The sequence below is a fragment of the Nicotiana tabacum genome, chromosome 2 (assembly GCF_000715075.1).
Source record: "Nicotiana tabacum cultivar K326 chromosome 2, ASM71507v2, whole genome shotgun sequence".
In the NCBI taxonomy this organism is placed as follows: domain Eukaryota; kingdom Viridiplantae; phylum Streptophyta; class Magnoliopsida; order Solanales; family Solanaceae; genus Nicotiana; species Nicotiana tabacum.
In genome coordinates, this window is record NC_134081.1 from 3753710 (window position 1) to 3773959 (window position 20250).

A 20250-nucleotide genomic window follows, 5' to 3' on the forward strand; every position below is an offset into this window, starting at 1 on the left:
ATTAGGCTTATTTGAAATTTTCTTATATGAAATTCTTTGTGCATACTTGCCAAATTCGTGTTGTAATTATTGAGTTTTAACCTACGAGGTAGGTGTCTGCCCAGGTGGCGTTAAATGTGACTCGTTAATCCGAGTAAATAATTATGAGGTCTTCATGCCTTGCGTGTTACCGTCAGTGTTGTGAAAATTAGATATGAGATTTTGGTTAAGATCAGATTAATTGAGGATGCTGAAGTTAATTATAAACAGCTATTATGACCAAAAATGTGGTTATGGACATACGTATGATGTGTGCGTAGGCACGAGTTGCTACAGCCGGTTGAAACTAATACCGTATGTTGATGTAAGGAATTTGAAATGGATTGGAGTGTAAGGAATTGGCTTTAAAGCTTATAAGTGTGAATAAAAGAAATAATATCCACAAAGATAATATTGTCGCACCCCTGTTAAATTTACGGTGACATAGAATCACCCTTGAGTATGTGTGAAATAATGCACTCAGTAATTTAATGTCATCAGAATAATTCTTGGCACATTCGAGGACGAACGTATGTTTAAGAGGGATAGAATGTAACGATCTGACTTGTCATTTTAAGAATCTATGCCCCATTCAGCTACATAAGGTCTCGAGAAGCTTCGTAATATGTATTATGACCCGCATGTATTGTCGAGTTTGATTTTCGGAAGATTCGGAATTTAATTTAAAGAACAATTCTAATTTTTGAAGCTTAAATGGAAAAAGTTGACCGGAGAATTGACTTTTGAGTAAACGACCCCGGAATGGAATTTTAATAATTCCAATAAATCCGTATGGTAATTTTGGACTTAGGAGCGTGTCCGGAATTATTTTTGAAAGTCCGTAGTAAAATTTTGCTTGAAATTGCGAAAATTAAATTTTTGGAAAATTTGACCGGGGAGTTGACTTTTGATATCGGAGCCGGAATTCAGTTCTCAAAATTTTTATAGATCCATTATGTCATTTATGACTTGTGTGCAAAATTTGAGGTCAATCAGAATTGATTTGATGCGTTTCGGCGTAAAATATAGAAGTTGGAAGATTTGAAAACTCATAATTCGATTCGATGCGCGATTCGTAATTTCGGCGTTGTTTGGCATGGTTTGAAGCCTCAACTAAGTCTGTATTATATTTTGGGACAAGTTGGTATATTTGGTTAAGGTCCCGAGGGCCTCGGGTGTATTTCAGATGGTTAACTGAATGTATTTCGTACAAAAGGAGCTTCTGGAATTTTTCTGCTGCAGAAGCTGTTTTTGGACAACAACTGGTACAATCGTAGATCTGACTTTGGAAGCTTATATCTCGAAATTTATAAGGAATCCGAAAATTATCAAAACATGAAAGTTGTATCTCTTTGATTCTAGTTTCCAGAAAGTTAAACCATTTCTCATTTGGACATAGTACAGAAAGTTATGGTCGACTGAATGAAGGTTGGTAAAGCAGTTTCGCCAGAAATTTTTGATGCATGGAGCCGACTTTGGAAGCTTAAATCTCAAAATCTACAAGGAATCTGAAAATTATCAAGAGATGAAAGTTGTAACCCTTTGATTCTAGTTTTCAGAAAGTTAAACCATTTATCATTTGAACATTTGTACAGAAAGTTATGGTCGACTGAATTAAGGCTGATAGTTGTTTATATTTGCCCGAAAATCAGGCAAAGTCGCATTTCACACATGCGACTAGTCTGGGCAGAATGCTTAAAAACGGGAGTTAGCCATTTTTACTCATTTTTGAGTTTTGAGTCTCGGATTTGGGCAATTCCAAAGGAATTTTTCACGACTTCAACTTGGGTAAGTGTCCTATATCCAAAAGTGATTATATTTCATAAATCCATGGTTATATTCATCATTTATTTCGGATTTAAATGGAAGAAATCATGTTTTTTGCAAAACTTTTCAAGAACAAAAATTTTAAATTTGGAGGTCGAGTTGTTATGGAATTTTTTTAATAAATTTGGTATGGGTGGACTCGTAATTGAATGGGTTGTCGGATTTTGTGAGTTTCGTCAGATTTCGAGACGTGGGCCCCACGGGCGAATTTTGAGTTAAATTTCGGATTTCGTTGGAAAATTAATATTTTCATATGGAATTAATTCCTATAATTAGTATTCACTGAATTGAATTAATTTGGTTAGATTTGAGCTGTCCGGAGGTCAATTTAAGCAAGAAGGCAATTTTGGAATATCGGTGTAACTTCAAAAAGGTAAGTATCTTGCCTAACCTTGAGCGGAGGAAATTCCCCTTAGGCATTGAGTCTTATGTGCAATTTATGTAATTAAAAACCATGTACGCGAGGTGACGAGTACGTACTTGGTTTATATGTGCAAATTACATTGGTTAAAATCCTTAGACGCTCTTATGTATTAAATTGGAAATTATTGGCACTTATTAAATCCTTTGATTTGTCTTGCCTAAATCCTTATTTTGTTGGATTTGCTTCTATATGATGATTTGGTGTGATTGTCACCTTGATTTTTATGTGAAATATTATTTTGTTGAGTTGTTTACTCCTGAATATATTTGTTAAGATTTTGTGCACATTATGGTCGAGCCATGGGCTCTTTATTGAGGAAAATAATGTATTGTTGAATTTTGTGGCAAGTTGTAATACTTGAGCACTTGATGTGCAATCTGCGATAAGTTTTAATGTTTGATCACTTGATATGCAATCTGTGATAAATTATAATATTTGAGCACTTGATGTGCAATCTGTGATAAATTGTAATATTTGAGCACTTGATGTGCAAATCTGTGATATGTTGTAATATTTGAGCACTTGAGGTGCAATTTATGATTTGTGATAGTCTCGGGGCTTTGTTGTTGTTGCATATTTACTTTGGGACTATGAGGCGGTACCTTGGGAGGTCTCCATGTCTTGCATATTTACTTTTGTGACTACGAGGCGATTCCTTAGGAGTTCTCCCTGCACATTTACTTTTGAGACTACGAGGCGGTTCCTCGGGAGCTCTCCCTACACATTTACTTTTAGGACTACGAGGCGGTTCCTCGGGAGCTTTCCCTACACATTTACTTTTGAGATTACGAGGCAGTTCCTCGGAAGTTCTTGCTGCACATTTACTTTTGGAACTATGAGACGGTATCTCGGGAGTGCCCTTTTGTTGACATCTCTCTATGGTTGCACTTGCCTTTGGTTATTTTGTATTTCCATGATAGGAAAATCCTTGTGAGCTGTCGTGATGTATAATTTGATTTTACTATTTGTTTAGGAAAATCCTTGTGAGTTGCCATGATGTATTATTTGATTTTACTATGTGTTTGTATTCCTTGTTGTATTGTGTTGGCTTGGGCTTTTTAGTACGAGATTTTGAAGATTTATATTCCTAGTTTTTATTGATTTTTGATGACTGAGTTATTTTAAATAAAAGAAGTTACTATTATGTTTTGAATTAATAAGTTTTACATCCAAATCAATAGATTATCTGATGTTTTATTTAAATTGAAATGTCATTTTTATTCACTTCAACTATTTCTAAAAGAAACTCATTTATTTATTGAATTCTTACTCGGTTTAAAAATGATAATCTTACTTTATTGAAAATAAATTAATCTTGCGGATTTTATGTATAGACATATTTGGCACGAGAGTTATCCGTGCGGTTGCGATAGAGATATGGGTACGAGGTACCGTGGAAATATGAAAGTGGGCTGAGACCCGTATATTTATGATTATGAGATGAGGTGTCACAAGGTGACTTTTATTTGAAAGGATTATATTCGAAATAATATCTATTTGAAGGAATTATATTAGATAGAGATTTATGTGAAAGAATTTTATTCTGAAGAGTATTATTTGAGAAACATATAGGCGAAAGATTTATATTGGAAGGACTTGATTAATTGGTTGTACTTGTATTCATTATTCGTTGCGCATTATTTATGGTGTTCTTGTCGCACTGCTGTATATATCACTGGTTGATTATTGTTGTCATCGTTGTTATTTGTTTCCTATTTATTTTTGCATACTATATTGCACAGGTTATTAGACTAGTGAGTGTCTCGACTGTACCTCGTCACTACTCCACTGAGGTTAGTTTTGATACTTACTAGGTATCGACCATGGTGTACTCATACTACACTTCTGCACATTTTTGTGCAGAGCCATGTGTTGGAGATATCAGACTCGGATAGAGTTGAAGTGTGATCGCAATGATTTAAGGTAGAGCTGTTTGGTCGTCGCAATCCCTTGGAGTTTTTTTTAATTTTATTATACTGTTAATTATTAATCAAACAATATTGAGTATTCGATCTTTGAGATCATTTCATGTATTCAGTTATAGTTCGTGACTCAGTATTACCAGTCTTGGGAGGTTGATAGAATTATTTCCGTTGTTGGTTTTGACACAAATATTTAAATATTTATATATATAAAAAAATTTGGCTTGGATTATAATTATAATCGGCTTACTTATTCTTAGAGACTAAGTGCCATCACGACGCCTGTAGTGGAATTTTGAGTCGTGACAAAAATATCACACGATAATATATTTTTATATTATATTTGAACTATTTCTTTACTCAAATAATATTTTTTAATCATTTTTTTTGTATTATTAAAAAAATACCCAATTATTAAACACCAACTAAGAAAATATTTAAGAATATAAATGTGGAAAAAATAAAAAAAATGGTTTGTAAGAGTCAACACCACTAATAATTCTACAAACATAAAGATCGAAAAATGAAATGTCACATCAATCTTTTACTTTTTGAAAATAAAATTTATGGTGGATAAAATTATAATTAGGATTAAAATATTCAAAACAAGAGATGAACTAATATTAAGATCTGAATCAACATAGAATAAATTATTTTTTTATGTTAAAATCAAATAATTAAATCTTTTAATTAATTATTTAGCAAGAAAATCCAATTCAATTATTTTTAAAATTTATTATATGAGTAAAATTCTTATTCAAGTTAAAAAAAATCTTAGGGTACATAAATTATTCGATAAAAAGAGTGTTAGAACACAAAGTAAAAATGTTAATATATTATTAAGAATCAAAATGTTATACAAGTGTTTGAGGAAGCACAAACAAAGCTCAATCCTAAACAAGAACAAGTTTTCAAAACTATATTATAAAGAGTCGACTGTGGTATAACGAGATTATTCTTTGTAGATGCCTTCGGCAGAATCAAAATAATATTTTTATGTCATACATTACTTGCAAATATAATATCAAGAGGCATGACACTGTTAACAATAATAGCAAGTGGTATACCAACAACGATTTTATTGTGAGGCCACCCACTTTATATTTGATATACCTCTTCAAACAACTTAATTAACCATCACAAATATATCAAAGCAGAGCAATGGTGCTAAATTTATAAGGAAAGCAAAATTGATAATATGGGATGAAGCACTTATGGCTAAGTGTCAAATGATCGAAATAATTGTCCGATGTTTTAGAGATATATTGGATATTAATGAACCGTTTGGTAAAAAATTAATGGATTGGGAGGTGATTTCTGTCAAGTATTACGAGTAGTTTCAAAATCGACAAAAACATAGACTGTAAAAGCTAACTTGCCAAAGTTATACTTTTGGCCTCAAGTGAAAAAGATTCAACTGACAAGAAATATAAAGTAAGAACAGATCAAGTATTCAGTGTCTTATTGCTTCGTATCAGAAACGAAGAAGAGCATCCAATAAAAGATGATTTGGTTCCTCTTGGACACTTGATTATCAACCCCAATGGTAATAGCAGTGCATTTAATAAAAGATATATTTCTATCATTGGATTAAAACGCAATTTGTACAAATCGCATGATAGAATTAAAAAAGACATCTTAGCTAGCAGAAATGAATATGTTGATAAGCTAAATAAAAGGTGGATTGCAAAGTTTTATAGTAAAAATAAAATATTTTTTAGTTTTTGACTCAGCAGAAAATGATACCAATAAATACTACTAGGAAGAATACTTAAATACTTTAATACCCAATGACCTTCTACCATACATGTTTGTTTTCAAGTTTATTATTTCTTACGTATGTTAGTGTAACCGTATATATAATATACTAAGTTAAAATTGATCTTCCATTGTATATAGGTTGATTTTGAAGAAAAAATATGTCTGTCATGCTACTTAAAAACTTAGATACGCCGAATAGCTTATGTAATAACACACTGATGGTATATAAAAGTTTTGACAATAACATTATACATGCAAGAATTATGATACTGGTCAATGTGCTTCTAAGTATATTCTTATCCCTGAATTCAACTTTCGTCTTCCGAAACTAAGGAGTATCCTTTTAAATTTGTGTAAACATAATTTTTAGTATGTTTATGTTTTGCAAATATAATAAATAAAGCACAAGGACAAACATCCTAAATATTGGACTATATTTACTGTAATATATTTTCTTGCACGAACAATTGTATGTTGCACTTTCAAGAGGGATATCAAGATCGACAACAAGAGTTCTGGCTAAGACAAAGCAACCAAAGTATTAGGAGGAAGCATACACATACAAAAATATTGTCCACAAAGTAGTATTCGTTAAGATATCATCACATTAAATACGTTTAAATTATAATATATAATTAATTATATAACTAACATGACAAAATTGATCATTTGTGTAAACTTTGATGATGTCCTTTTATTTCAAATTCATGTATTATGCTAATGTAATAATATTTTTCGGCATTTAGATGATTGTTGTATTATTATATATAAATTTTTATTAATTAAATTTTATCATTCCTTTATATAAATAAATATTTAAACTATCAGTGCAATACCCTCAAAAAAGAGGCCAGGGACTCTTTTTTTTGGAATAAAATCAAAATTTTAAAATTAAAATATTTTTTGATATAAAAAGGTGATAATATTTTTGTGCAGATTAAAAAAGAAATTATGCCACCATAAATTGAGACAGAATGGAGTATATACCGCCCTCCTCCCCGAGCCCGACCCGTATATAAAAGAGCGAGCTACAATACACTTCTTCTCAAATCAATCAAAAACCCTATCTCACTTTTCAATTTCCAGCTCCTACCCCTTCCCAAAATCCCCCAATCGAAGCTCACAGCTCTCAAACTTTTGGTCAATTTATGTATTTTTTTTAACTTCCTCTGTATTACTGATTTGATTCATTTTTCTCCGTGTATGTAAAACAAAGATCAGATTTAGTCCTTTAAATTCTCGTTATTCATGAAATCTACATGAAATTAGCAGTAATAAGTGATAGATTCTTTAGTTTTGATTTGCATTTTTCCAATTCTGATTGTAACCCATGTAAAATAGTCCGAATTTAGGGGTTAGTTTTTTCTGTTTTTATTTGGGGAAATTGATAAATTGATGGAGATGGAGGGTTCTCGTAGACCATTTGATAGATCAAGATTAGAGCCAGGACCTAAGAAACCAAGATTAATGGAAGCTGGAACCGAGCGGAGCAGCTCAAATGGGTCGAGCTTCATTTCTCAACGGGCTGCTGCTTCGAATTCGAGGAGTAGTGATTCGATTCGCGGGCCTTATCAACAGCAGCAACAGCATCAGGAGCTAGTGAGCCAGTATAAGACTGCCTTAGCTGAACTGACATTTAATTCGAAGCCCATAATTACAAATTTGACTATTATTGCTGGTGAGAATTTGCAGTCTGCTAAGGCGATCGCTGCTACTATCTGCAACAACATTATTGAGGTGATAATTCCGGTTTTTTAATGTTACTGGTATCAATGTTGTTAATTTTGTTCAAATTTATTTAGATTTATGATTCATTAGATTAGTGCAGCTGGTGTAATCTGAGTGTTATAGCTGGAAATAGAGTAACAATTTTGTAAAGGATATCTTGGTTGAAATTTGGTTACTTTACAAAATTAAATGGTTGCTTTGCTGTGGTGAATGAGGTGTCTTGATTATAACTTTAGCTATTAGAATTGTTCACTGAAAGTTCTCTGAAAACTATGGTTTGTGAAACAATTCCAATGTGCAGTCGCAGTTTTTCCACATGATTAATGAGAATGATTATGTGAGCCATTGGGAAAAAACTAAGATCTCAAAAGCATTGTATTGCTTCAATTAAAAATGACTCATGCAGTTGCTATTCGCGGAAGGTTAATGTCTGGCCAATACAGACTCATTTTCAGATTTCTTTATAGGTTTCAAAAAGGCTAACTCTAACTTTGCTGTATTTTGAGTGGTGAAGGGATGATCCAATTTCTTGATTGTAAAGCAGTTCATTAACATGCGACCTGACATATACTTGTCTGGTGATTGAATTTGTCGGAATCACGTGTATTAACATAATTCGGCTATTCAGTATCCTCGAGGTCCAGTAGTATCCATTTGTAGTCAGATGAAGGATGTATCATGTTTATCTTATTCTATTTCTGCATAAATATTTTAGTGTCATGTCAAGTTCAACAATCGAGACGCACGCTGTTACGCTGAATCTTGCTTTCTGCAGTTACGCAATATTGGATGTTAGATAAACTGATCTTGAGCCTTTGCTTTTGGGATAAGCAGACATCAAAGGTCTGGCAACCTCTTGGTTTTTCTTGTCAAATAACTTACCCGTATTGTGCTTGTTTGACAAGTGGATATCTGTGATTCAAAAAAGAAAATTTCGGCTAATTCCAAAGTGACAGGGAAATCACATTCATACTATGTGATATTCATATCTATATCCATTTAAATTATTCATTTCCAAATTAAAATCTGAATGAAGTTTCAGATGCTTTTATTTTTTGTTTAAAAGGATAAAGGAAAGATCTCCCTTCACCCCTCCTTGAAATTCTTCCATCTTTTAATCTGAATGGTTTGTTATTCTGCACAATACATAATTTCGCTGTGATAAAATGAACGATGTCCATGATATACTTGTTTTATTATATCAGTGATGCGATTCAGGTAGAACTGATGTTTTGTCTAGATTTTGTATTTAAATGTTGCTTGTATATAGAGATGGTGAAATGAATGTGTGCAAGTGCAAGCAGATTCGATTTTCCATGTAACATGATAAGACCTCCGTTCCCTTAACTGAGCTGGTTTATTCTATACTCAAATTGTTCATCAGCTTGGCCAAAGATGATTTCTATGTTTGTACTTCTATGGCCCAATTTACTAATCAGTTTGTCTGCTGAATATTTAAGTAATACTTCTATTGCCCAGTTTATTATTCAGTTTGTCTGCTGAATATTTAAGTAAGTGTTCCAGAGCTGTAGTTATGGTGCTTATAGTCTTTGCTTTGCTGCTTTGACTAATGCTTCTGCCTCTTTTATTTGGAATTTCGGTTTCTTCCTTTGTCCTCTTGGCATGCAGTTTGCACCAATGAGTGTCAATGACTTTTGCAAACACATTCTAATCTAGCCTGGAAATCATCGCAGGTTCCTACTGAGCAAAAGCTTCCATCTCTATACCTTTTGGACAGTATTGTGAAGAACATCGGGCGGGATTATATTAAGTATTTTGCCGGCAAGCTACCTGAGGTCAGATTTGGATTTATATGTAGTTTGTCGTGATCATGTTTCTTTTCAACCTTTGCGTTTTCTCCTGAGGGAAAAAAAACTCTGTAACATACTCTTATCAGCTTTTCTATTTACTACTTTAAAAAGAAAAAACGTTTCTCATTTTTTTTTGCACTGTGAATGTGACACCCATCTGAGTGGATGATGATGTGGAGCACTGTGAAGTCCTATCTTACCTCAAATAGTCAATTGTTGTTGGTTTAATGTTGCTAGTTGAGGAAGATAGCTGCATCATTGCAAGCTACTACATAATTAATCATTATTGGTTTTCTTTCATGTGTTTCAGGTTTTCTGCAAAGCTTATAGACAGGTTGAACCTTCGGTACATCCTGGGATGCGGCATCTTTTTGGAACTTGGAAAGGAGTATTCCCCCCTCAACAACTCCAATTAATTGAGAAGGAGCTCGGATTTACAACTGGTGTCAATGGCTCTTCATCAGGGACATCTAGGCCTGATCCCCAGGCTCAACGACCTGCACATAGCATTCACGTAAATCCCAAATATCTGGAGGCAAGGCAACGCCTACAGCAATCAACCAGGGTGAGTAGAGTAGTCATCTTGGTGCTCCCATTTGAATCTATTTAATGGAGTGCCTTATGCAGTGCTGCTATTACGTCACATTTCCCAATTTTCATCATTTCAAATGCTGAGTTTATCCCAGTCCTGCTGAGCTGTTAGATGAGCTTCCGCCAGCTGGAGATTTAAAACATTGTTCTCTTAATAGTTAATACAAACACATGTCGTGCTGCCCTTTGTTTAAGCTTGGTTGTGGTTTGGGGAGGAATAGTTAGTGATATTATGAACTATTGACTGCTTATTATTAGAACGGGGATACTAATCAAACTTGAATGGTCTCACTGTCGTAGACTTCTCAAAAATGGGTGAACCCTCAATGTAAAGGTTTATGACACAACCTGCCATGTCAACTTGTTCTCAGGAGTTAGTGTTAGTACTTTTGCCTATTTTTGTGCTGATGTTCTTAGTCCTTCTCTTGAGCAGGCGTGAGCCACTTCATCTAGAAGCACCTGTTAGAGGAGGACATTTCTATTTTTTAATTATAGTACAACATGCCGCCTCACCTGTGGTCTTGATTTTTCTTTTCTTGGGTCAATTTTGTGGAAATATTTTGTTGATGGGTGATGGTGGGACTTGAACCTAGAACCAGTGTTATCAAAGGCGAAAAGCGCAAAAAAGCTCTAAGGTCCGTTGGGGCTTTAAGCGCAAAGCGCAAATAAAACGTGGGCTTTAATGAAAAAAAGGCGCAACGGGAGAAAAAGTAAAAATATGCATGTAGTCCAAGACTAATCATTATAAGCGCGAATAACAATTATACGGACAAAGAAATTAAAAAAAAATTCACGATAAAGTGAAATATCAATTGTATAAGGTCGCATTTTCAAGATTACACTCATTGGCAAGCAAAAGTATGCCGTAGAGCTTTGATGCGGCACTAAAGCGCCCACAAAGCGAGGCGAAGCGCTCAACGTGTTTTGAGCCTCGCTTCAGGGCTTAAGCGCGCCTTTGACAACACTGCCTTGAACTTCCTGTATTGAATTATGTTTACCACCTCATTTAGAAGTTAAACTGTTAAGAAGAACACTTCTATTTATTCATTGTAAATCATATCTCCTGCAAATACTCTTATCTTAATCAGTGTTCTTTGTTATTGTGAAGACAAAAGGAGCAGTTAGTGACATCAGCAGCACTCTTAATGTAAACGAGAACGTAGAGAGACCGGAGATAACAACCAGTGTTAGTTCTGGAAGATCATGGATTGATCCTTCTATTAAGGTAGTGGTGTGGAATATGTTTTAACTATTAAACATCTGCAGATATGCATGCTTGAATTTTATCAGATTAAGGAATCTAAGACATTTAATATTGCAATATTGCAGCGTGCTCAGAAAGAAAAGTTGAACGAGCATGTTCCTGAGAAAACTATCAGTGCAGCATATGGAGATTCGGATTATGGTTCTGATGTGTCGAGGCGTTCTGCCTTTGGAGCAGGAAGAGGAGGTGAGAGAATTAAGGAACAGGGGTTCGATAAACCTTGGTATGATTCTGGGACTGGTAAAATATTGAGCCAAAGAAGCGGCTTGGACATTAAGCATGGGTTCCAAAGTATATCCCAAAAATCTGCAACCTCTGATGCACATCCACAACTGATACAGTCCTTGCCAAATAGAACCAGTACTTTGACTGATAGGAGCTGGAAGAATTCTGAGGAAGAGGAGTACATGTGGGATGATGTAAACAGTGCAGCTAAAGACCGGTGGGCATCTGAGGATTCAGATAAATCTGTAAGAGAAAATGCTTAACCAATATTTATTCAAAGTGTTAGCACTGGGTTTTTTATTTCTAAAAGAATTACATGCGCTTTGCCTACTGTAGTAGTTCTGGACAGATAATCCACATTAATATGAAAATCTGGTAATAGTTTGCTTAAAGTTAATAATGTAAAATCCATTAGCTTCGTCCAATCTTTTACTTTATGATAAGTTTAGATTTTCTTCAATCTTAATTGTTTGTTTCTAATGCTTGTAAAATCAAGAACCACTTTTGCTTTTGATAGAAATTACCTTCTGCATGGATTAGCATATTCTCCTACTCCTAGCTGCTACTCCTCTCTCTCTCTAGAACTTTTTTTTTTTTGAAATCTGAAAGCCCCATTTGCAACTTTGTCTACCATACCGATCTATTTGTCATGTATTAGCTTGCAAGATGGCTTAAGTACTGCCAAAGTCATTTCCTAGTAATAATAGGTTGCCAATATGCTTAAACTAGCTGAAGGCATTTCTTTGTTAAATTAATGATTTAAATACTTTTGGCTATTGTTAATTGAGGAAGTCAAATATTTGCTTGTCGAAGCTACTTTTTGGTTGTTTTTTGTCAATTTAAAAGGTCCCTATGCTGTTTTAACAGACCGATCTTATTATTTTCCTGAATCTGCAGGACCTAGAAAATCAACTGAGGAGACCACAGAGCATAAGGGAGGTCGGATTAAGGGCTGATAGTGAAGCCTCAGCTGATTCTCTTTCAGGTGACGAGCGAGGCCAAACATCTTTCGGGAATCAAATGTCAGCAATGTGGTCAAGGGATTCACATGCTTTAGATGGAGCTAGGCATTCAGCTTCTCTTCGAAGTGCTCCAGTTCATCCAGAAGGCTATCAAACTTCTTTCAGTTCGTTGTCAAAAGCTGCAAATTCAATAGGTAGGACATCTTTCAAGTCACAGACAGGTTCAGTCCACGTTGGAGCGCCAAACTTTGTGCCGATGAATGCAACTTTGGAGTCCAGGGGATCCATAGTGCAACAGCAGCGAGAAACTCTCAGAGCTGCCTCTCCCTCTGCTCACTCACCAATGCATCAGCATCCTCCATCCCCATCAGTCATAACAAGCAACGCTAATCAAATAGCTAACAGTCTCGATGAGCAGTACCAGCCGCAGGCCACTTCTCGTTCTGATCCAAGAATATCCCAATTCTCAAGGAGGTCAAATCTTGATCCTCGTAACCAGTTTTCCCATGAATCTCTGGCAATGCCATCTTGGAATGCCGTTTCAGTTAATTCACAAAGACAACAGCCTCCGAATTTGCAAAATGCTTCTACCTTGGCCTCCTCTCTTCAGTTGAGGCATGATGTTCAGCAGGAAAGCCTGGAATCTGAATATTCTGGTCAAACCCAGAATTCAGCAGTTCCTCAGATTTCAGATTTTCCTAATCCCTCTAGCACTAGCAGTTTGTTGGCTGCTGTTTTGAAGAGTGGAATTATTGGTAGTAAATCAAGTTCAGGTACGACACCGAGTTCTCTTGATAAGGGTGCTCTGTCATCCCAAGCCAGTGCACAGCCTCCTTTACCAAGTGGTCTTCCTCCTGCCCAGTTTTCCCCACCTGGGCCCAGGATTCCACCGGCTTCTATCTCTAGTCTATCGTTGGACAAAAATGCTTCAAACACTCCAAATTATAACTCCCAGAGAAATGTAGAACCACCACCATTGCCACCTGGGCCACCTCCAACTCTTGTAGAGGGTGCATCACTGCAGCCTTTGAATGCACCAAAATCTGCTTCTAGTCCCCTGTCAAGCATTTTGAGTACATTGGTAGCGAAAGGGTTGATATCCGCATCAAAGGAGTCCCCTACTTACACTCCTTCGGATACACCTCCTCAAACGCAGAACCATATTCCACCAGCAAGCTCCATGTCAATTCCTGCTTTATCTGCTCCAATATCCTCATCCATTCCTTTCTTGGCTCCGGAGGCCGAGATTACTCTCTCAAAACCTGCTGCTAAAACCCCTGATGCCTTACTTCGGTCCACCAAAGAACAGGCAAAAAGTCTCATTGGGCTTGCGTTTAAGCCAGATGTGATTCGGAAGTCCCATCCTGATGTGATCAGTGAACTTCTTGATGACGTTCCACATCAGTGTGGCATATGCGGTTTTGGACTTAAACTCCAAGAGAAACTTGATAGACACTTGGAGTGGCACGCATTGAGAAATCCAGATGTCAAACTGTTGAATAGTTCAAGAAAGTGGTATTTAAATTCTGGAGAATGGATTGCTGGATTTGGTGGCCTCCCTTGTGATAAATCCAAAGGGACAATTGGAGGTTCTAATGAAACATCAGAATGTACCGAGGCTGTGGTTCCTGCAGATGAAAGTCAATGTGTATGCGTTTTGTGTGGTGAGCTTTTTGAAGACTTCTACAATGAAGAAAGTGACAAATGGATGTTCAAAGGTGCTGTTTACATGAGTATTCCAGGTGAAAGTGGTACTCAGGGTCCGATAGTCCACACGAACTGTATTTCAGAAAGTTCTTGTCAAGAGTTGGGACTTGCCTAGGATATTTAATTGGTAAGTGATATGATCTTTTAGGGCAGGTGCCCATAGAAGTTGGTTTCTGTTATGAATGATCTCCCCTGCTTGTAGATTGTAGATGCAATTCCTGGCGGAAATTGTTTGTCTTTTATTTTTTCAATGCTTTTTTTGCATTGTGCCTTACCTCTCATAGATAAACCTGAATTTAGATGTTTTAACACTTCACTAGATACTAATGATTAAAGAAAGTTTTTCATTTGGGCATGCTGGTTTCTACTGTTAAATGGGTGGCATCTGTTTTTCATAGATAAGAATCTACCATCAATTCTTATTGAAAAACAAAAATTTGGTATTTTCGTTTAAATTATTCCCCAAAAATCTATTTTTACCTGACTTTGGTCCTTCAAGTGTCTAAAATCTGAAGAATACAGAGTTATTTTGCTTCTTTCTTTTTTCTTCCCATTCCCTTGTTGGCACCTATAGTAAAAATCTGGATTTAGTTATCTTGACAGCCTTTGTTTAGGAGGTCCGTTTTAGTATGAGAGAGCACCTTTTAGAGTTTTTAAATTTTCAAAGTGCTTTTAGTATAAATTGATCTTGGACTGGCAATAAAATGGTTAGACAAGTTATGCTGCCTGTGAAAGTCGGAACTTGGAACTTGTGGACTGGCAATAAAATGGAGGAAGCTTAAGTTTAGAAAAGTGAACTAGTGATACATTTTGATCTTTCTTGAACTTACCTACTTGCTTGGATATTTCAATCTTGCCATCCTTGATGATTTGTACGGTATTTATACATTGCCTTCAGTTGACAAGAGTGGGTTGCTCTAGTGGTAAGCACCCTCCACTTCCAACCAAGAGGTTGTGAGTTCGAGTCATCCCAAGAGCAAGGTGCCGAGGGTCTATCGGAAACAGCCTCCCTACCCTAGGGTAGGGGTAAGGTCTGCATACACACTACCCTCCCCAGACCCCACTAGTAGGATTATACTGGGTTGTCGTCGTTGTTTTATACATTGCCTTCAGTTACTTCATCCATTAGTAGCAATTACTGACTTGTATTGTATCATATTGTCCGTGGTTTCATTTCTCAGGAATTGGATGCTTGATGTTTGTTCTATTAATCGAAGATATCCAGGTTCATTTTGAATTACTTGTAATGATTATACATCTTCTTGTTAAGCCTCTTCTATGCTTTCCTTTGAAATGATGAAATGAAAATTCTAGATGCTAGAACAGTTTTCGCATCACATATTCCACAATTGGTTGACGTTTTCTGTTCTCTTACATCGTCATCAGTGTGTTTCAGTTTCAGCTACTGATGCTATTGAATATCACGAAGCTGCATTTCTGTTCAAGATCCAACTCAAACTTGCTAAAGCAAGCTACTGAGTGTATCACTTTGTTTTCTTAAGGCTTTATTTTGGTTATGGCTAAAGTACACATTAAAGCATTAGAATTTGTTACTGATTACCTAGCCTCTGTAGCCTTGTCCCGTCTCTGTTCACGCTTGTTGCTTCTCAAACCGATGAGGATCTTTAACACTATCTTTGTGGTATTGTCCGTCGTGAAATTTTACTGTGATAAACACCACTAACCTCATTTTACTTGCTCATACTGCATATTAGATGGCGTGGTGAGCGATTGGTTTCTACCATCGGCATTCAGGCTGCCAATTGCTTGTAGCAGTATTTTCCTTTTTCCTTCTTAAATGTTGTCTAGTCATTTGCTATTATATGCCGGGGATGACTTTGATCAAGGTCTTTTTGACTGTTAAATTTTCGTTCTTTAGTGGTGGATATTTCCGGTAGCAATCGTATATTGATTTCTTTTGGTTGTCAAGTTAACTGCAAACGTCATTGCAAATATCGAAATGCATATGCAAGTTTCAAGTGATTGGGTTAGAAATATGCCCTGCTATTTGAGACTTGAGAAGCAAAACATTTCATAGCAAGGGATGGCAAACTTCACAAGTGAAAAATGCATGTCCGAAAGAGAATCTAATTGAAGTGTATTTGATTAGTCAGCAGAAAATGTATTTGTAAAAATATAACCTAAAAGTTGAAAATAATAGTATCGAATAGGAGTCTGCTGCTGAAACTTGAGTACTAGATATTAATAGTAATAATGTTCTGAGTCGTAATTTATATTAATATAAAGTTAAAATATATACAAAAACGTGAGAATAAAACATATATCAAGAACACGAAACATTTGTGTATATATATATATATATATATATATATATATATATATATATATATATATATATATATATATATTAATCATAATCTGACTACGCGCATTTTTTTTAAAAATCAGTTTTGATAACGCTTTTTTTGAGCAACGGGTTTATTTAAACCCACAGACAAATTGAAAAAGCACTTCTGCCGGTCGACGAACCAGAGGTTATAGCAAGTGTTGAATTAACGACTGATTTGAAACCAGATCGGTCTGTACATTCTACTATTGTGGTCTCTGTACATTCTACTATTTAAATCGACAGCTGTTAGAAGATAAGACCCTAATACCAATATAGGAGTTTGCTCTTCTGATAGATAGGAGTAGTACATATTATTATTATTATTATTATTATTATTATTATTATTATTATTATGGACTTAAAGGGAAGAAAGCAGACAAGTGCAATAATTGAAGGAATCTGCTAAAGGTCAACTGTGGGTCTACCAATTTTCTCAATTTTGGAATTTGAAATTGACCCTTTTTCTCATGCCGCTGTCCCCTTGTGAATTGTGTTCTTTCTATTCAGAAATAATTTAATCCACCAACCCAATATAAAAGCCTTGGGAATTGAGCCCCCTACAAGGTCTCCCCCCACCCCCCCCCCACCCCGGCAAAAGAATTTCAATACACAACATCGAATTAAAGATGATTTATTTTAATGTTATACTTCTTGTTTATTTGAGTTGGATTGGAAGTTCAATACTAGTATACTCCACATTCTTTCCATATTCTTTCTTCTATCTTTTTTCTTTTGTGATTTTTTGATTCGAGTTTCTGTACCTATATTGGGTCCTGATTAAATTTGAAATTCGTGCCTGCAAATTCACATTGAAGGTAAAAATATTCCTTAATAAAGGCAAATCATACTTAAGATTTAAGCTCGAGACATCTAATTAGGAACAAAGATCTTTTCGTTATCTAAAAGCACAATAACGGACTGAATATGATTAAAAAGAAGATAAAGAAAATAAGCCACCACCAAAATAAGTAAATTGAGAGAAAAGATGTGATAGTCCGTTTAATCTTTACGCTGTGACGATTGATCACTAAAATGTTAGGATTTTCTGTTTTTGGACTTGAAATATTGTCAAAGTTAATTAACCTACTAATAATTTAGAATAATTATCAAATGTTTGTATCTTATTCTGACGCCGGATTATTTCAATTCTCCATAATTAGAACCATTCCAAAGTTGAATAAAATAACTAAAGAAAGCAATAAATTAGATTTTTTCTCAAACATATGTAAAATACCATTTCCAGCTGTGCATTTATCATTGGAAAAGGTAATGTTATGAGATGATATATAGCTACATAAACTTTTATGGTTTATTTTAGATCAAGTTTTGATTTTTTTTCTTTATTTCTTAAACTCCATTTAGGGGTGGACATAGTTTGAACAAACCCGAAATCCAAATCGAAATTCAATTTTTTTGGTTTGAATTTTCGGATTATGGATTGAATTTCGGGTTTAATTTTTATTTTTTTTGAATTTTGGATTGAATATCGGATTTGGTACTTCGAATTTTGGATATCCGAAAATCCGAAAATTTTATACTTTATATTTAGTCCATTATCCATATGACAATAGTAATAAGTTCAAATACCCTGCTCATTAGATACTATCATATATTCAACATTAGTTACAAAGTTACTGTCAGAATAATTTCTATTTGGACATGGTTTTACAGTTTATTATTGTTACTTCTTATTAGTTGTATTAATATCTATATGACATTTCATTGATAATAATTTCATTACTTGAATATTTTATTTGAATGATTACGGTGAGAATTAACTTTTCAAGCTATTTAACATGAGTAATTCATTTGGATATTCATTTTTATAAAAAGAAGAAACATCTCAACTTATAAGTTTAAAACCGAAAATCCAAGACGTAATCCGAAATTGGATTTAAAAAATCCAATCCAATCCGAGCTTATTTGGATTGGATTTGGATTATCATTTCTTCAATCCAAAAATCAAAAATCAAAAATCAAAATCGAATTTTTTATATCCAATTCGAAATCCCCGAACGCCCACCACTAAACGAAAGTAATAAATATCAAAACTTTTGACTACCTTCATAGCTCACAAAACATAGTACTACATCTTATAATACATGGAAATTAATACAATCGGAGTATGATTTTCACGTTCAAGAGATTAACAAAGTTCTTTAAGTAGTGTAATTTGTAGATACAAACTATAGAGAATACTAATCATCCTTTAACAAAAGTTCTTTAATTCAAGGCTTTGGCTTGTGTTGAGTATAAATGTAATCCAAATGAGCCTCTGCAACCATTCTTCTCTTGAAACAACCTTCATCTTTTTCTTCACATTCTTCTATCCCCATGAGCTGTTGAAAAATATACCAAAAAGGGAAAAAATTAAAATAAAAACAAAATAAGAAAAAAAAAGAGAGAATTACAAACTAGAATTTATGTGAACTTAAAGCTTGATATACAACAACAACAAGTACGCTTCAGGTCCAAGCGTATTAAGGTTGACTATATAAATTCTCATTGACTACGTTGGCAGCGACAAGTAGAATCCAATAGTTTTGGTTCAAACCTTTTATTTGTCTAAAAAAAAATTGTCAAATATATATAACTTTTTAATTTAAAACCTAGTAACTTAAAAGTACTAAAATCCCGAACTTATAAACTTCAAATCCTGACTCTATATCGGTCTATTTAAGGTCATGATATTACAGAAGAGGAAAAAGATAGAAAAAGAACTTACATCGGTGAAGTCTTCAACTTGTGAGGAAATTGGATAGCTAATTCCATTAGATTTAATCTTCTGATTATCTGTTGAAAGTAATTAATTACCAGTTAAAATTTATTTTTGGAAACTTCATGCCTCGAGCTTTGCATGTAAAAACTAGAAACTAATTACAGGGTAAAAAAGGAAAAGAAAAAGATAAAAACATTCCATACCTTGAGAACTTGTAGGCAGAAGACGAGCTGACGTTGTGTAGGAAATAAGCAAAACCAGAAGAGTAAGAAGAAATAGAATATTTCTTTGTTCCATTGCCTTTGGTTGGTTTTGATTTTATTTCTTCTTTTATTGTGTATATATCTGTGTGAGAGAGGAGAGAAGAGAGAGGAGGGGATAGAAGAATAGAGCAGGTGGGAGTTGTATAAATAGCAAGAATTTGGAGAGAATGCCACTAATTAAATTGTTAGTCAAAAGCCAAAACACGAGAAGGAAAGGAAAAGAAAAGAAAACTTGAAATTACTCATGTTCTCGTTAGTTAATAGTTGCTATCTATATCAAATGAACTTGGATACCACATGGTTATCAGCACTGCCGTCAAAATGTTTAAAAAAAATAGTTATCCGTCTATATTATTCATTAAAAAATGAGTTGGATAATAAACACTTTAAAAACGGGTCGAATATGGATAAGAATCATATTATTCACTTAGAAAATGGATAACCAATGGATAACTAATGAGTTTAACTTTTACATTTGTGAAGCTTCAAATTGGGGACTCCTCAAGATTGAGAGACTAGGAATTCTCCCAAGAGTGATCATATTCAATAAGCCATGGATAATATGGATAATCATATTATCCGCCGGATAATTTATTTTTTATCCGTATTAAATATGAGTCGGGTCAGATAATTTATCCGTTTTTTGAATTATTCATTTTCGACCCCGACCCGCCCGTT

The 20250-nt window shown here is 34.6% G+C and overlaps 2 protein-coding genes across 5 annotated transcripts; one reads left to right on the forward strand and one right to left on the reverse strand.

Moving 5' to 3' along the window:
- Positions 1 to 6971: 6971 nt before the first annotated feature.
- LOC107795733 (polyadenylation and cleavage factor homolog 4) lies at positions 6972 to 15942 on the forward strand. 4 transcript variants are annotated; one of them, XR_012698849.1, is made up of 8 exons: positions 6972 to 7689; positions 9375 to 9476; positions 9802 to 10056; positions 11191 to 11307; positions 11412 to 11816; positions 12469 to 14367; positions 15422 to 15465; positions 15627 to 15942. XR_012698849.1 is itself a non-coding variant. In XM_016618410.2 (8 exons), the coding sequence occupies exons 2-7, from the start codon at positions 8470 to 8472 to the stop codon at positions 14353 to 14355; spliced, it is 2820 nt and encodes a 939-aa protein (XP_016473896.1). In that variant the 5' UTR covers positions 7552 to 7689; positions 8456 to 8469; the 3' UTR covers positions 14356 to 14367; positions 15422 to 15942. The 4 variants fall into 4 exon arrangements, 2 of the variants coding, with proteins under 2 accessions (XP_016473895.1, XP_016473896.1); XR_001650233.2 differs by having other exon boundaries at positions 15637 to 15942; XM_016618410.2 differs by adding an exon at positions 8456 to 8523 and having other exon boundaries at positions 7552 to 7689; positions 15422 to 15942.
- Positions 15943 to 18628: 2686 nt separating this feature from the next.
- On the reverse strand, positions 18629 to 19764 carry LOC107795732 (putative phytosulfokines 6). Its single transcript, XM_016618408.2, has 3 exons — positions 19513 to 19764; positions 19316 to 19383; positions 18629 to 18929 (listed from the first exon to the last, which is right to left on the reverse strand). The coding sequence occupies exons 1-3, from the start codon at positions 19604 to 19606 to the stop codon at positions 18819 to 18821; spliced, it is 273 nt and encodes a 90-aa protein (XP_016473894.1). The 5' UTR covers positions 19607 to 19764; the 3' UTR covers positions 18629 to 18818.
- Positions 19765 to 20250: the final 486 nt, after the last annotated feature.

Coding starts and splice junctions, on each gene's coding strand:
- LOC107795733 (XM_016618409.2), top strand. CDS start 7,348: ATGGAGATGGAGGGTTCTCGTAGACCATTTGATAGATCAAGATTAGAG. Junction 7,690..9,374: donor TCTGCAACAACATTATTGAG/GTGATAATTCCG, acceptor AAATCATCGCAG/GTTCCTACTGAGCAAAAGCT. Junction 11,817..12,468: donor CTGAGGATTCAGATAAATCT/GTAAGAGAAAAT, acceptor CTGAATCTGCAG/GACCTAGAAAATCAACTGAG.
- LOC107795732 (XM_016618408.2), bottom strand. CDS start 19,606: ATGGAACAAAGAAATATTCTATTTCTTCTTACTCTTCTGGTTTTGCTT. Junction 19,384..19,512: donor TCTGCCTACAAGTTCTCAAG/GTATGGAATGTT, acceptor TACTTTCAACAG/ATAATCAGAAGATTAAATCT. Junction 18,930..19,315: donor AAGTTGAAGACTTCACCGAT/GTAAGTTCTTTT, acceptor ATTTTTCAACAG/CTCATGGGGATAGAAGAATG.